The sequence below is a fragment of the Berghia stephanieae genome, chromosome 2, assembly GCF_034508935.2.
Source record: "Berghia stephanieae isolate SIO BIC M18660-M18661 chromosome 2, UCSD_Bste_1.3, whole genome shotgun sequence".
Taxonomy (NCBI): Eukaryota; Metazoa; Mollusca; class Gastropoda; order Nudibranchia; family Aeolidiidae; genus Berghia; species Berghia stephanieae.
Genome location: NC_088361.1, coordinates 55,340,441 through 55,356,832, shown reverse-complemented (window position 1 = coordinate 55,356,832; position 16,392 = coordinate 55,340,441). Strand labels below are relative to the sequence as shown.

The 16,392-nt window shown below is 41.2% G+C and overlaps 1 protein-coding gene across 1 annotated transcript in view; it reads left to right on the top strand.

Annotated features, from left to right (window-relative positions):
• Positions 1-10,454: 10,454 nt before the first annotated feature.
• LOC144963967 (uncharacterized) overlaps positions 10,455-16,392 on the top strand; it is a 45,839-nt gene continuing 39,901 nt past the window's right edge. Inside the window, exons 1-2 of the mRNA XM_078897911.1 lie at positions 10,455-10,530; positions 15,634-15,685. Coding sequence (XP_078754037.1) covers positions 10,455-10,530; positions 15,634-15,685 — 128 coding nt within the window. The remainder of the gene's footprint in view (positions 10,531-15,633; positions 15,686-16,392) is intronic.

The window sequence follows — 16,392 nt, the reverse complement described above, 5'->3', positions numbered from 1 at the left end:
TACACTGGGTTTTGTAGATAAATTACGGGTCCACCCATGACCCGGATTTTGTTTTTTTTTGCCTCGTTGCAGCCCGGTTGCCCCATTCGTGAGGGTTTGGCTTTTAAAATTTCTCCCAGACAGATGGAAGGATGGTTTGACCACCGGTACCGGTGGTTTTTAGCCAAGTCGCTCTAGGTGGTTTGTAAATATTATGCAAACACAGTCCACCTACTTCCACGGAAATTCGGTTCACCCCATTGCTGTCCGTTACGCTCTCAATGACCCTTACCTTCGATGGCTCTTTAGCGTAAACGCTAACCCCTCCTTTGAGCCTCGAAGTGTCCTCGCGTTGGACCACCGTATAGCCTGGGATCTGGAATCGGGAAGATTGCGCGCCTGAATAAAGGTGGGTCTCCTGTAAAAGGAGGATATCAACGCAATGAACGGCCAGTAGCTTTGATAAAAGCTCGTTTTTTGCCATACTCTGGCTCTCGACGTTCAGGGACAATATACGCGTCAGTTCGCCATCCCCGCCGTCGCATTTTCCAATCGGCAGGCCGCGGATCGATTGATGCATGGGACGTTTGCTTTTTTCTCGGACGTGCCGACGACCCGGGCGACACGAACGCGGTATTATTTGGCTAGGCGGCAGACCGCTTCGCCATTGACGGGACTGTTTGGGACTCGACATAAGGACAATAGTGTGGCGCCCGGGATAGGGCTGCTATTCGGGCACCGGGTTTGGATCAAATTTAGTCACACACCGGGGCGAGCAGCTCATGTGGCTCGTTGGCTCGATACCCGGGATGGTCTCGTGACGGTCGACCGGGATTTACACCTTTGCCCTCCCGTGTGCCTCAAGCCCCCTCACCAACTGCAAGGTAAAGATCCACGAGGGGGTGCTAATGGCGAATATACTTTTCAAGTCATGGCCATATTAATATTATGTCATTCATAATATAAACATGGTTCTCACACAAGGTCGGGAAATCGGGATTGGTGTCGGGAATATGATCATTTTCTTCCCGGGCCGTGGAAAAGTTCAGGAATTCACTCAGTTTGGGTAGATGGGTCAGGAAATGGCCTGCATTTTGTTCACGTCAATTTCAACACTACCTCCACCAAATCATCATCAATACCGTCATTACTGCAGTCACCACCACCACCATCAAATCATCACCATCATCATCATCATCATCATCATCATCACCATCCATCATCATCATCATCATCATCATCATCATCATCATCATCATCACCATCATCATCATCATCATCATCATCATCATCATCATCATCATCATCATCATCATCACCAACACTACTACAACCACCACCACCACATCATCATCACTGCCCCCACTACTGCACCCACCACAATCTCATCATTATCATCATCATCATCATCATCATCATCATCATCATCATCATCATCATCATCATCATCATCGTCATCATCATCGTCATCATCATCATCATCATCATCATCACGACCACCATATCTCTCTTCGTCATCATCGTCACTATTTCAACCACCGCCACATCATCACCATGACTCTTTCACATCATCAGTTATGCACCCTACTACTATTTATATCTAGTTAGATCTGAAATCATTTTTAGAATTTGATAGTCTGTCCTCGTTTTGTGGAGTTAATTTGTCATGATATGGGTCTAGAAAAGGAGCAGTGCATGTATATGGATATAACACACACAAAGACACGTATTCATGTATATTTTTAATCTGAGACATAAAGAGAAAATGGCCAAGTTGTCCTCTCACTAACAATGAGTAAGTAGGCGTATTAAATATGCGGCTATGTGCCACTTATAAATATCAAAATGTATCCCCTTAGTACCACCATATTCCTTCTGCTTTCTTTCATCCCTGTATTTATTAAAATTCTCTTTTCTTCCTATATAATTTTAATCCTGTTTAATCCCCTTTTTAGGTTAGTGTGTGTATGAGAGAGAGAGAGAGACACAGAGAGAGAGAGAGAGAGAGAGAGGGGGGGGGGAGAGAGAGAGAGAGAGAATGAGGATGGCATTCTTAAAATAGACATATTTGACCTTTATGTATGACAAATAATACTCAAATATAAATTATCACATTTCATCGGCGAATCCATCGATTGCTCTCTCTCTCTCTCTCTCTCTCTCTCTCTCTCTCTCTCTCTCTCTCTCTCTCTCTCTCTCTCTCTCTCTCTCTCTCTCTCTCTCTCTCTCTCTCTCTCTCTCTCTCTCTCTCTCTCTCTCTCTCTCTCTCTCTCTCTCTCTGTAAGAGAGTAAGCTAATGCAAGAAGTTTACGCAAGCAATTTGATAACAACATGACAATAAAACATGGCAAATATTAGAAAAAACTATAGGGGTATCTGCAGGAGATAGCATTTATTCTCGGTTGTTGTCCATAAAACACTATCGTTGCAACTCAGGGGATAGGTATAAAACTCAGGGGATGACAGCCTAGAAAGAGGAGCTACGAGTAGAAGGGACAACTTTCCGTTCGCGTGGCACATACCACACTTGCCTAGTGATTTATTAGCAAAGTGAGTGGAGCAGGCACTTATGTTGGTAACAACAAGATATGAAGTGAATAGAAAAGTGCCAGAAGACAATAGAGAATAAAAATTTTTTCGCGGCGGTGGTGGGGTTTGAACCTGCGACCTTATTGGTACGACAACTTCGCCTGGCAGGTGAGAGCGTGGCTCTACCGTGTGAGCTATCCACGAACACTAAAAATATTCGTTTCAAACTCAAAGTCATTACTAGATCCCTCTCTCACCCACTTCTTGAGACCGCCGATTCGTTCGTACACCACCATCGCGAATAATTTTGACCAGCAGTTAAGCTTAATAGCCAATATTCTCAACACAAACATATAACATAGAAACGATTGAGACATTGAGTATGCTCCGGTGTATGGGGTGAATGTTTAATTCAGAAAAGTGAGTGGAGCAGGCACTTATGTTGGTAACAACAAGATATGAAGTGAATAGAAAAGTGCCAGAAGACAATAGAGAATAAAAATTTTTTCGCGGCGGTGGTGGGGTTTGAACCTGCGACCTTATTGGTACGACAACTCCGCCTGGCAGGTGAGAGCGTGGCTCTACCGTGTGAGCTATCCACGAACACTAAAAATATTCGTTTCAAACTCAAAGTCATTACTAGATCCCTCTCTCACCCACTTCTTGAGACCGCCGATTCGTTCGTACACCACCATCGCGAATAATTTTGACCAGCAGTTAAGCTTAATAGCCAATATTCTCAACACAAACATATAACATAGAAACGATTGAGACATTGAGTATGCTCCGGTGTATGGGGTGAATGTTTAATTCAGAAAAGTGAGTGGAGCAGGCACTTATGTTGGTAACAACAAGATATGAAGTGAATAGAAAAGTGCCAGAAGACAATAGAGAATAAAAATTTTTTCGCGGCGGTGGTGGGGTTTGAACCTGCGACCTTATTGGTACGACAACTCCGCCTGGCAGGTGAGAGCGTGGCTCTACCGTGTGAGCTATCCACGAACACTAAAAATATTCGTTTCAAACTCAAAGTCATTACTAGATCCCTCTCTCACCCACTTCTTGAGACCGCCGATTCGTTCGTACACCACCATCGCGAATAATTTTGACCAGCAGTTAAGCTTAATAGCCAATATTCTCAACACAAACATATAACATAGAAACGATTGAGACATTGAGTATGCTCCGGTGTATGGGGTGAATGTTTAATTCAGAAAAGTGAGTGGAGCAGGCACTTATGTTGGTAACAACAAGATATGAAGTGAATAGAAAAGTGCCAGAAGACAATAGAGAATAAAATTTTTTCGCGGCGGTGGTGGGGTTTGAACCTGCGACCTTATTGGTACGACAACTCCGCCTGGCAGGTGAGAGCGTGGCTCTACCGTGTGAGCTATCCACGAACACTAAAAATATTCGTTTCAAACTCAAAGTCATTACTAGATCCCTCTCTCACCCACTTCTCTTGAGACCGCCGATTCGTTCGTACACCACCATCGCGAATAATTTTGACCAGCAGTTAAGCTTAATAGCCAATATTCTCAACACAAACATATAACATAGAAACGATTGAGACATTGAGTATGCTCCGGTGTATGGGGTGAATGTTTAATTCAGAAAAGTGAGTGGAGCAGGCACTTATGTTGGTAACAACAAGATATGAAGTGAATAGAAAAGTGCCAGAAGACAATAGAGAATAAAAATTTTTTTCGCGGCGGTGGTGGGGTTTGAACCTGCGACCTTATTGGTACGACAACTCCGCCTGGCAGGTGAGAGCGTGGCTCTACCGTGTGAGCTATCCACGAACACTAAAAATATTCGTTTCAAACTCAAAGTCATTACTAGATCCCTCTCTCACCACTTCTTGAGACCGCCGATTCGTTCGTACACCACCATCGCGAATAATTTTGACCAGCAGTTAAGCTTAATAGCCAATATTTCTAACACAAACATATAACATAGAAACGATTGAGACATTGAGTATGCTCCGGTGTATGGGGTGAATGTTTAATTCAGAAAAGTGAGTGGAGCAGGCACTTATGTTGGTAACAACAAGATATGAAGTGAATAGAAAAGTGCCAGAAGACAATAGAGAATAAAATTTTTTTCGCGGCGGTGGTGGGGTTTGAACCTGCGACCTTATTGGTACGACAACTCCGCCTGGCAGGTGAGAGCGTGGCTCTACCGTGTGAGCTATCCACGAACACTAAAAATATTCGTTTCAAACTCAAATCATTACTAGATCCCTCTCTCACCCACTTCTTGAGACCGCCGATTCGTTCGTACACCACCATCGCGAATAATTTTGACCAGCAGTTAAGCTTAATAGCCAATATTCTCAACACAAACATATAACATAGAAACGATTGAGACATTGAGTATGCTCCGGTGTATGGGGTGAATGTTTAATTCAGAAAAGTGAGTGGAGCAGGCACTTATGTTGGTAACAACAAGATATGAAGTGAATAGAAAAGTGCCAGAAGACAATAGAGAATAAAAATTTTTTCGCGGCGGTGGTGGGTTTGAACCTGCGACCTTATTGGTACGACAACTCCGCCTGGCAGGTGAGAGCGTGGCTCTACCGTGTAGCTATCCACGAACACTAAAAATATTCGTTTCAAACTCAAAGTCATTACTAGATCCCTCTCTCACCCACTTCTTGAGACCGCCGATTCGTTCGTACACCACCATCGCGAATAATTTTGACCAGCAGTTAAGCTTAATAGCCAATATTCTCAACACAAACATATAACATAGAAACGATTGAGACATTGAGTATGCTCCGGTGTATGGGGTGAATGTTTAATTCAGAAAAGTGAGTGGAGCAGGCACTTATGTTGGTAACAACAAGATATGAAGTGAATAGAAAAGTGCCAGAAGACAATAGAGAATAAAAATTTTTTTCCTGCGTCTGGGATTTTTAATTCACTCTATTTGTTGTTACCTCGCCCAGGTAGAGTGCCTGCTACTACTATTCCTGAAATAAAAATTTCGTTCCTCATACACCAGAGTCATACTCAATCTCTCAACGTTCTATGTTAATGGTTTTGTTGAGAACATTGGCAATAATGTTAATGCTGTCAAAATTAATTCGCGATGGTGTTACGAACGAAATCGCGGTCTCAAGAAGAACGATGAGAATCTAGTAATGCTTGTGTTGGAAACGAAATGTTTAGTTCGAAGTGATAGCAGCACTGTAGCCTGCTCTCACGTACACAGAGGATATAGTGAATACCAAAAGTGCAGGTTCAAACCCACACGCGCGAAAAAATTTTTATTCTCTATTGTCTTCTGGCACTTTTCTATTCACTTCATATCTTGTTGTTACCAACATAAGTGCCTGCTCCACTCACTTTTCTGAATTAAACATTCACCCCATACACCGGAGCATACTCAATGTCTCAATCGTTTCTATGTTATATGTTTGTGTTGAGAATATTGGCTATTAAGCTTAACTGCTGGTCAAAATTATTCGCGATGGTGGTGTACGAACGAATCGGCGGTCTCAAGAAGTGGGTGAGAGAGGGATCTAGTAATGACTTTGAGTTTGAAACGAATATTTTTAGTGTTCGTGGATAGCTCACACGGTAGAGCCACGCTCTCACCTGCCAGGCGGAGTTGTCGTACCAATAAGGTCGCAGGTTCAAACCCCACCACCGCCGCGAAAAAATTTTTATTCTCTATTGTCTTCTGGCACTTTTCTATTCACTTCATATCTTGTTGTTACCAACATAAGTGCCTGCTCCACTCACTTTTCTGAATTAAACATTCACCCCATACACCGGAGCATACTCAATGTCTCAATCGTTTCTATGTTATATGTTTGTGTTGAGAATATTGGCTATTAAGCTTAACTGCTGGTCAAAATTATTCGCGATGGTGGTGTACGAACGAATCGGCGGTCTCAAGAAGTGGGTGAGAGAGGGATCTAGTAATGACTTTGAGTTTGAAACGAATATTTTTAGTGTTCGTGGATAGCTCACACGGTAGAGCCACGCTCTCACCTGCCAGGCGGAGTTGTCGTACCAATAAGGTCGCAGGTTCAAACCCCACCACCGCCGCGAAAAAAATTTTATTCTCTATTGTCTTCTGGCACTTTTCTATTCACTTCATATCTTGTTGTTACCAACATAAGTGCCTGCTCCACTCACTTTTCTGAATTAAACATTCACCCCATACACCGGAGCATACTCAATGTCTCAATCGTTTCTATGTTATATGTTTGTGTTGAGAATATTGGCTATTAAGCTTAACTGCTGGTCAAAATTATTCGCGATGGTGGTGTACGAACGAATCGGCGGTCTCAAGAAGTGGGTGAGAGAGGGATCTAGTAATGACTTTGAGTTTGAAACGAATATTTTTAGTGTTCGTGGATAGCTCACACGGTAGAGCCACGCTCTCACCTGCCAGGCGGAGTTGTCGTACCAATAAGGTCGCAGGTTCAAACCCCACCACCGCCGCGAAAAAAATTTTATTCTCTATTGTCTTCTGGCACTTTTCTATTCACTTCACATCTTGTTGATTTATTAGCGCGTGTTAGCAACACGCTCCTTGGCTGGCCGTCGGTTTCGCCTGGCTAGACTAGAGGGGGAAGGAGGGGAGGGGAGGCCTAATTAAACTGGGCACGTGTGTGTGTGTGTGTACCCTTTGTTTTGTTATTATTTTTATTGGGACATGTGTTGTAGACACCCATCAGTGACTCTTTGTTGAAATTTAGTCTTTTTCATTTTATTATTGAGTGGAGATCTGTTCCCACATGTTATAGACAACCATCAGTGACACTTGAGATTTCTAGATCTATAGTAGGCTAGTACTAATAAGATCTGAGATATTTTAGAGATTGAGTTGAACATGGAAGACGCTGAGTTGTACATTTTGTTAATTTTGTGCCCCCCCCCCCCCCTCCCCTTGTTTCTCTCTTTTCTCTCTCTCTCTATCTATCTATCTGCCTCTATCCCTCTTCCACCCCCCACCCCCCTATCCCTATCCCCCCGCCCTCTCTCTCTCTCTCTCTCATCATTATCAATATCTTCTTCGTTATTTCCAATATATTCTTGAGCATAGCTCTCATTATCACTGTTAATACCCCCCCCCCCCTCCCCCATTTTGTTGCATTTTCTATAGCACATCCTCTGTAATAAGTATGTTATTTGATTCTTGCCTAATTACAGTGCCATGTTGAAGTTAACTAGAAAGTGTTTTGATTTGTAATTTGTATTGACAAACTGCTTAAAAATACCCACTCTCTCTCTCTCTCTCTCTCTCTCTCTCTCTCTCTCTCTCTCTCTCTCTCTCTCTCTCTCTCTCTTTCTCTATCTGTGCGTGCGTGTGTGTGTGTGTGTATGAGTGTATGTCTGCGTCTGTACGTCTGCCTCTCTCTGCCTCTATCTCTTCCATCTATCTATATCTATTTATCAAACTTCACTTCCCTTTTATTTTACTTCTCTTTGAAGACTTAACATAATACTTTGGGAAAATAAATACAAAGCCTTTTGTGCTCTCTACTATAGAACCCCACCCCCTTCTCACGCACACACATAATTATTTAATTAATTAATTAATTAATTAATGCAGTTGCGTCTAACACAATGCCGGACAGTGATCTATACTTGTAAATTTGACGTGTAGCTGCGTGAAGGCCGACGATGAAATGGCCTACACCACTGGCTGTGACGAGCGGACGACAGTGCCCGTGTGTGCCCTGAGCTAGACCATTGTTGGTATTTCAAAGAAATCATAGACCTGTTTCGTTTTAGCAAAATAAGATATTCTGTTCCTTCTTTTTTTTTTCCTTAATAACTCCTTTTCTCCTTAATTTTTCAAAATATTAGCGCATGCAATGTCTACAAATTAATTTATTAATATTATGATGGATGGTAAAAAATATATCCAACTTGATTGCTTGTATCCAATGTGCACGTCGCTTTGATTAGATTAAATTCATTGGATACAGTATGGCAAATGTGATGAACTTACTGACGCGACCTAAATCGAGGACGGGGAAGGTCGAAGACAGACGCTAGGTTCCGGGGTCCTTCTTGTCTAAAGCAACGCGTCGTTTTTAGGAAAATTGTACATCGACTGACATGATGTATGTCTCTTTTCGAGTGATAATTCCACGCTGTTTCATCACCAAAAGGTTTTTAAAAAAAAAGTTTTAAGGAGCTTAGAGCACGATGTTTACAACTTAACAACTTAACTAGAGTATAAAACTCGCACTTTACGCCCCGAAAAGCGAAGGGACGGGTTGCTGGAAATCTCTCTCTCTCTCTCTCTCTCTCTCTCTCTCTCTCTCATATATATATAATATATATATATATATATATATATATATATATATATATATATATATATATATATATATATATATATATATATATATATATATTAATGCCATTATTCGGTCGCACGGTCGGATACTTTTTCTCATTATTCGGCGTACGGCCGGATAATTTTTCTCATTATTCGGCCGTACGGCATAGAGAATACAGGACTAGAGGGGACAACAGGTAGGAAAACGTCATCAAAAGTGGCTAGTGAGAGGTCGAGCGCCGCCATTTTCTTGGATATGAAACCAGGGACGCTGTGCGATTTAATCTCTATATGAATGTCTTTGACTGAGCTCGATCAACCTTGATTTGTGGACGGAAAATAGCAAAAAAAGGCCAGGTTTATGATGATAAACCAAATTAGACATATTATACACTTTTACTTGGCTCCATTGATCGGGTTTATATTAATAACAATGGTAGCAATAGAAATCAAACATACATCGACACATAGACAAGAGAGAGGGGCGTTTACTTGGGTATATCTATCTATCTAAGCCCCTCCCACGCTGATTATTTATGACATGTGTCCAATTCAATTTACCATTCCTGGAACGACAGCGGTTCACACAATTCTTTTACGACTCTATGCATATTAATGAGGAGACTCAATGAGTAGGACGGACCAGGACGCCTTTTTGAACCTGTTGTTCGGACTTCCTTGTTCATTTCACACGTACCTGTTTATGACACAATGGTGTTATTAGGAGGAATAGATTAAAAGTGAGGAGAACGTGGGAATTCCTTTCAACATTTAGGACCCGTTGATTTCAAACAATGACATTACCATGCCAACACGTAGTTAGGTCATCCTATATGTACAACGAGTATCTCTCTCTCTCTCTCTCTCTCTCTCTCTCTCTCTCTCTCTCTCTCTCTCTCTCTCTCTCTCAATCAGAGCAGTATTAAGTGTCAACGACCGTGTGAGTGACAATGATTGAGAACTCACAAAGATAGTGTCTTTTTATAACGCATTTGAACAAATGAACCCCAACCGTCGTCAGTGTGAATAATTAAGTGGCGATAGGCATTGATGGATACTGTAAAACTACTACTACTACTACTTCTACAACTACCATTAATTGAGCTTTATATAGAGCAATCGGAGTGACTATTCGTCAGTACTGACCCCCAGACGCTAGCATCTGGGGGTCAGTACTGACGAACAGGCACCAGCGTCTGGGGGTCAGCACTGACTAATAGGTACTGGTATCTATTGGTCAGTTCTGGCGCCTGTACTGACGGTGCCAAAATTATGGAAAAATGCCATTTTTTTTAAATAACTTGCTCTACGACAAATAAATCCGCATTTCCTGTCCCATACTAGTCGCAAGGAAGTCCCTTGGTTTCACCTTTTTTTATCGGTTTACGTGAGATTTGTTTAATAAATTTATCAATTAATTAAACAAATGATATTGTTCAATCCTGAGAAAAATACCAAATTTGATGTTGAAACGCCAAACTGGCAACCTTATATTTCGGTTCCTCCAACGCGCATGCTCACTGATGCGTGACGTCAGAACTGAAAGCGAAGCTCTTTCATTGTCTCGTCTTTTTTCATTCCGTCATTTGAAATTCGGCTTGCTCGAATCTCACTGAGACAGGAGAAAGCTACAAATTATGGAACTCGCTGTCGGCAACAAATTTGCCTCCTTGAAGGCTTTAACTGATGCCATCAAAAGGCATGAGGAGGAAAGTAATGTTCTTTTTATAAAGAAAGAAGCAATCGAACTCGGTACCTTTCGGGTACGAAGCAAAGACCGTAGCGCTGAGCCACGCTGCCCCCCCCCCCCCCCCCCCCCAAAAAAAAAAAAAAAATGGAATTATCTATTCGTTATCAGGTTTCTCCTCCTTTCCGTTATTATTATTTTATTTTTTTTTTGCATGACAAAAAACAAAAACAAAACAAATACATTTTTTTAAAAACCTCATCAATAGAATGGACAATGTATTATAAAAGAATCGTAACAAGAAATATTATATTATAACACGTTTCCTCTATTTTTCTTTAATTTAAGCAATAACGAAAATATACGAAAAAAAAAAAGAAAAACAAAAACACATACACACAAAGACAACATAAAATAAAAAAGAATCGTATGGTGGCTTGAAACGACAGTGGTTGTGTAACCCAAAAGCCCTGCCGTCTCGACTGCAAGGTCTTGTATGTAATAGTTGCGTCACCATCTCAAGGCTCAGGAATTAATTAGTGAGCTGATTCAAACAATGTGGGTTTCAAATTTATCGTATACGTAATCATTTGGAAGCTACAGAGAAAGGTGTTTTTGTGTAATCCCTTTCACACACACACACACGCGCGCGCGCGCACACACACACACACACACACACACACACACACACACAAACATATACAAACAGTACACATCCCTGGTCATCTATTGCCTATATTATTAATGTTAATATATACATCCCATGCTGATTGTCACTACCCCCCCCCCCCCCCAACCATTTCCACCATCCAAGTACCAGCGGCCTTTTCTCTTTGATTTCGTATCATGGTCTACCCGAAGCCCAACACCTCGATCGTTTGTGGGTCAACCCCACCCCCCTCCCCCCACCTTCCCCGTAATCAATTTATAATTTTCTCTCTGTATAGAGCGCCACATGCACAATTATATACTATTGAATGACACTGACCTTGCCCCTCCCCTAACACAAGCCAACAGCAACCCAAGCTATCCTCTATCACGTGACCTTAGATCCGATGCTGCATACCGCTTGAGAGTCTTCACTATCCAGATCTCGTTCATGGTCACATGAGAAGGCTATATCCGTTCGGGTTCGGCGTTCGGGTTCGGCGTTCGACCCGATTTCGTTAAAAGCCTAGTCATACCGTTGCCCCAACGGCATCTAACCATAGCCATCGTTATGTTATAGCCTGATACTGAAATCCAAAAGGACCGGCAGTTTGACGTCATTATTTGGTTTTTGCACCGGTTAGTGAGTTGTTAGTAGAGCTCAAGGAAACAAGTTATTTCGTTGGTTGAACTACTGAATACGACTCACGATTTGTTTTCTTTTATGGCAAAAGACTGGCAGTTTGACGTCATTTTTTGGTAAGTATCAGGCCATAACTTTACGAAGGCCACGATCTAACGCGTTAGACATCAAATTTATCTAAGTGACCACGTGTTGCTTAGTGTCATCGGATAAGTTGGCCTTGAAAGCCTGGGATTTTAATTGTTTTTTGTTTTTTTTTTTTTACTTTAGGAAGTGACGAATAAGTGCGAAGAGGTCTTTGTCTGCACTGACGAACAGGCCCGATGTTCGTCAGTGCTGATTAATGGCGGGCGGTGGCACAGACCGAAGAGAGGCTGTCTGTGGGCGGCGGCACCTGTTGTTCAATACTGACCAATAACGCCTTTGTTATTGTTTTTGCCATCCGCGTTTGTGAGTTGTTCTCACTAAACTGTATTAACCAGACTATAAAAGTTCATGGTTACACAGAGTTTGTGTGTTGGTCCGTTATACTTCCGGATGGCAATGTTGTGAACTCCTTGGCCAAGCGCATTCTATCTATAGCCCTAGCCACTAAATGTGCTCAAAGCGTTTTACAAGGGGTCCCTGGTCAACAGCAACATTTAACACGTAGGACGGGATATGCCGCCTGTCAGGCGATATTACAATGTTTCGGACAAAGACACCGCTGTTAACGGCCAGGTACTCATTTTAAACCTGAGTACGGTGAGAGAATGTGAGTAAAGAGCCTTTTCCAAGGACTCAACTATACGCCGAGCTGAATGGCTAGTACCTTTTCTATCCGCCCCCCCCCCCCCCCCCCCAACTCATCTTCTTTTCAAGCATTTTAATCCCACCCCTCCCCCACCCCACCCTTGACAAATACCCTCTCTCTACACACTCTTCAATTAACCAATTAAAATTGACCATAATTTCTATGCCCCTCCCAATTAGCTGATAAAATGACAAGTCGTATTGTCCAGCAATCGTAAGCGTAATAACGGTAGGTAAAATAAGCTCCTCCTACTTTGATTCTTGATGAATTTCGTGGAGACGATCAACATTTCATTTTGATGTTACATAACATTCCACATATTAATGAGAAGACACAAATAATGAAACTCACCTCTTTGAACTTGCTGATCAGTCCCTCTAACAGATGTTGACACATACCTAGCATTAGTAGATACTAGGTGTGAAATGTGAAGGACATGCGAAATTGCGGCATCCGTCCCTTTGATCTAACAACGTAGACAAGTCTATGTCATGTATGGTGCAAGAGAAGAACACCCACCCACCCTCTCTCTCTCTCTCTCTCTCTCTCTCTCTCTCTCTCTCTCTCTCTCTCTCTCTCTCTCTCTGATCAGTCTCTCTCTCTCTCTGTCTGTCTCTCTCTCTCTCTCTCTCTCTCTCTCTCTCTCTCTCTCTCTCTTTCACCGTTGTAGTCGTCGTCATAGTAATGGTAGTAATAGAAGTAGTGATAGTAGAAGTTGTAGTAATAGTAGTAGTAGTAGTAGTAGTAGTAGTAGTAGTAGTAGTAGTAGTAGTAGTAGTAGTAGTAGTAGTAGTAGTAGTAGTAGTAGTAGTAGTAGAGGTAGTAGTAGTAGTAGTAGCAATAGTAGCAGTAGCAGTAGTAGTAAAAGAAGTATAATAGATTGATAGTTGAATGGATTGATGACCAAGTTGATCGACCATGAAGTTCATACTTTCATCACACCCTCGCAGCATTTCGTTTATTTATTTTTATCTAATTTTTGCTAACAATAACAACGCGTCTTTTCTGTCCCGAAATGCCAATGTTTACTGTTTTCTCATATAATTCTACGCTGCCAGTTTTCTGGAAAACCCGTCAGTCTCTCTCTATTCTCGATTCATCCGATAACTGCTGACCATATTCAATTCAATGGCGGCGATTAGCCACTAAAAAGTGGCTGTTGCCCGGTCTGCTCCCTAGTCTGTGGCCGTACGGTAAGATATTTCCGATCGTACGATGAGACAATTAATTTTCCCATTATTCGACCGTACGCTGCAATAATTTATCTCATTATTAATATGTTCAGGCGTATGTTGCGTGCGCCACTCCATTATATAATTCGACCAATCAATTTTTTTTAGAGATTAGGTATTTTTAAGATTGCTGTAATTGTAATCTTATCTAATATTACGCGGCTATGTGATATGACACTCGCTTTCTGATCGGAGGGCCTGGGTTCGAGCCCGCTCAGGTAATAGTTGAGTCCTTGGAAAAGGCGCTTCACTCACATTGTCTCACCATACTCAGGTGTAAAATGAATAACTGGCCTTAAATAACGTTGTCTCTGTTAGAAAGATTGTATTATCGCCTAACAGGCGTCATGTCACGTCCCGCGTGTTACGCACGTGATGCTTTTGGTCAGGAACCCTTTGTAAAGCGCTTTGAGCACGCTTAGTGGATATTGCTCTATATAAAAGATCAGGTTCTTTTGTTTTGGTTTTAATCTCCAAAAGATGATTAATAGAGATAATCAGTTTAATTCCCTCTATTATCTATTTTTTACTACTACTACTACTACTACTACTACTACTACTACTACTACTACTACTACTACTACTACTACTACTACTACTACTACTACTACTAATAATAATAATAATAATAATAATAATAATAATAATAATAATAATAAACCATTATTGCCCACAAAAATGGAAATCTTTCGGATGTCAGCTAAGACCAACATAACCTTAGGCTTAAGAGTTTTTGTTTTTGTATTCAAAAGTTTTATGGCGCTTGCAACGCATTTAGGTCATAACGGCGTCAGTAAAAAAAAAATGGAATAATAAAAAGTTCTAGTATTACAGTAAAAGCACCGGAGAATAAGTAAAACAAAATGGGAATTCGTTCAAATAGGGAGCAGGTGTAGATTCCAAGAGCACACTATCAGTGTATCCAGTACGTCCCTTCTCCTTCGCCATTTTGTGTCCCTCGTTCCCATATCACCATTCCGCCAAATGACTTCCGCTTTCTTTTTCTGGTGATCTAAAAATAGTAACGATAAGGTCGGATAATTTTTTTCTCATTATTCGGCCGTACCGTCGAATAATCACTTCGATATAATAAGAATTCCTAAACAACATGCTATGTATGGATCTGTAGCTGTGTCGGAAACACTGGCGGTCGGTCTATTGAGCAAAGTTGTTTTGTGCCGCCCTATAATTTTCAAATTTAGCAGATACTCCTTTTTGTCTCAATTTTTATCTATGTTGATTTTCGTTAACACTCGCGCATCTCTCCTGCCTTTGTAGCCATGATTGGTACCTGTAACGAAGGTTGTGCGTCATACCAGTGCTGGGATTACCCGCTCAAATCACTACCCGGGTAATACCCGGGTAGTGGGCTGATTACCCGGGTACCTGCGGGTACCCGTGGCAGGAGTGACTTTTTGACCAAAAAATGTTTTGTTTTGTTTTTTTTTTTTTTTGGGGGGGGGGGGGGGGGGGCTTTTAAAAAATTCTTTAAATTTTTTTAATTCGTTTATTATTTATTATTTATTACAACAACTGAAACGAAACTGAAGTAAGAAACAAGGATAATTAATTACAATGGAACCAAAAAAACCCAACAAAAAACAAACAACCGAGATTCCTTTTTAAAAGATAAGAACTAATAGATTCTATAGTATTAATCTGTTGATTCCAAAATTGAATCATATGTGTGTTAACAAACAAAACAAAAAAATCAATGTAATTGAAAAATAAAGGAGGAAAATCTTTTGAAAAAATTTCATGTAAATGTAAATATGTAGATCAAAATTGTATTACATCCAATTATCACTCTCAGTTTGGTTTCCATTTGCTGAAGCGGGTACCTGCTACCACAGACTAGTCCTGGGGTCTGATTCACGGAGCGGGACTATGGTAGTCTCAGACTATAGCAAAGTCTGAGACTTTGTAGTCTAAGACTTTGGGAAGTCAGAGACTACGGAAAGTAAGCTATGCATGGAGTCAGACTTCGTCCCTGACTATCAAGTCTCTGACTACGCTTGCGAAGTCTCAGACTACAGAGGTCAATCTATTTTTAACTGGGATTCCTCGGAAACATATCACAAAACGTCATAGAAATGTGTTACTTTTCCAGCTGCGCATGCGTCATACGAAGTGGCACAGAAATCATATCTATTTCTTCTTCGTGTTTGTTTTGATCGTTTTTTTTGTTTTGTTTTTTGTTTGTTTTGTTGTTGTTTTTTCCCCCACAAATAAAAATAGTGTGAGACAAGTTTAGGGGTGTAAAAATTGTTTGAGAATGTGTGTGTGTGTGATGTTTTTAGTAAATATAAATAACGATGGCACTTAAATGATTCTTATCCACGGTGTAGCATTGTTCTAAGTAGAGAGCGGTGGGCGCTGCCTGAAGCATGGGGTCCCGAAAATACTAACGAAAGAGTGATGATGGAGAGGAATCGGTGGAAACAATACAGACAATGGGCGTTTCGGGTACAAACCCTTCGTCGGCACAACAATAAACAAATAAACGTTGAAAACAAATAAGATGAAATGCAGCATAAATTGCATCGTCTGTACTCAACGATGGTTGGAGTGT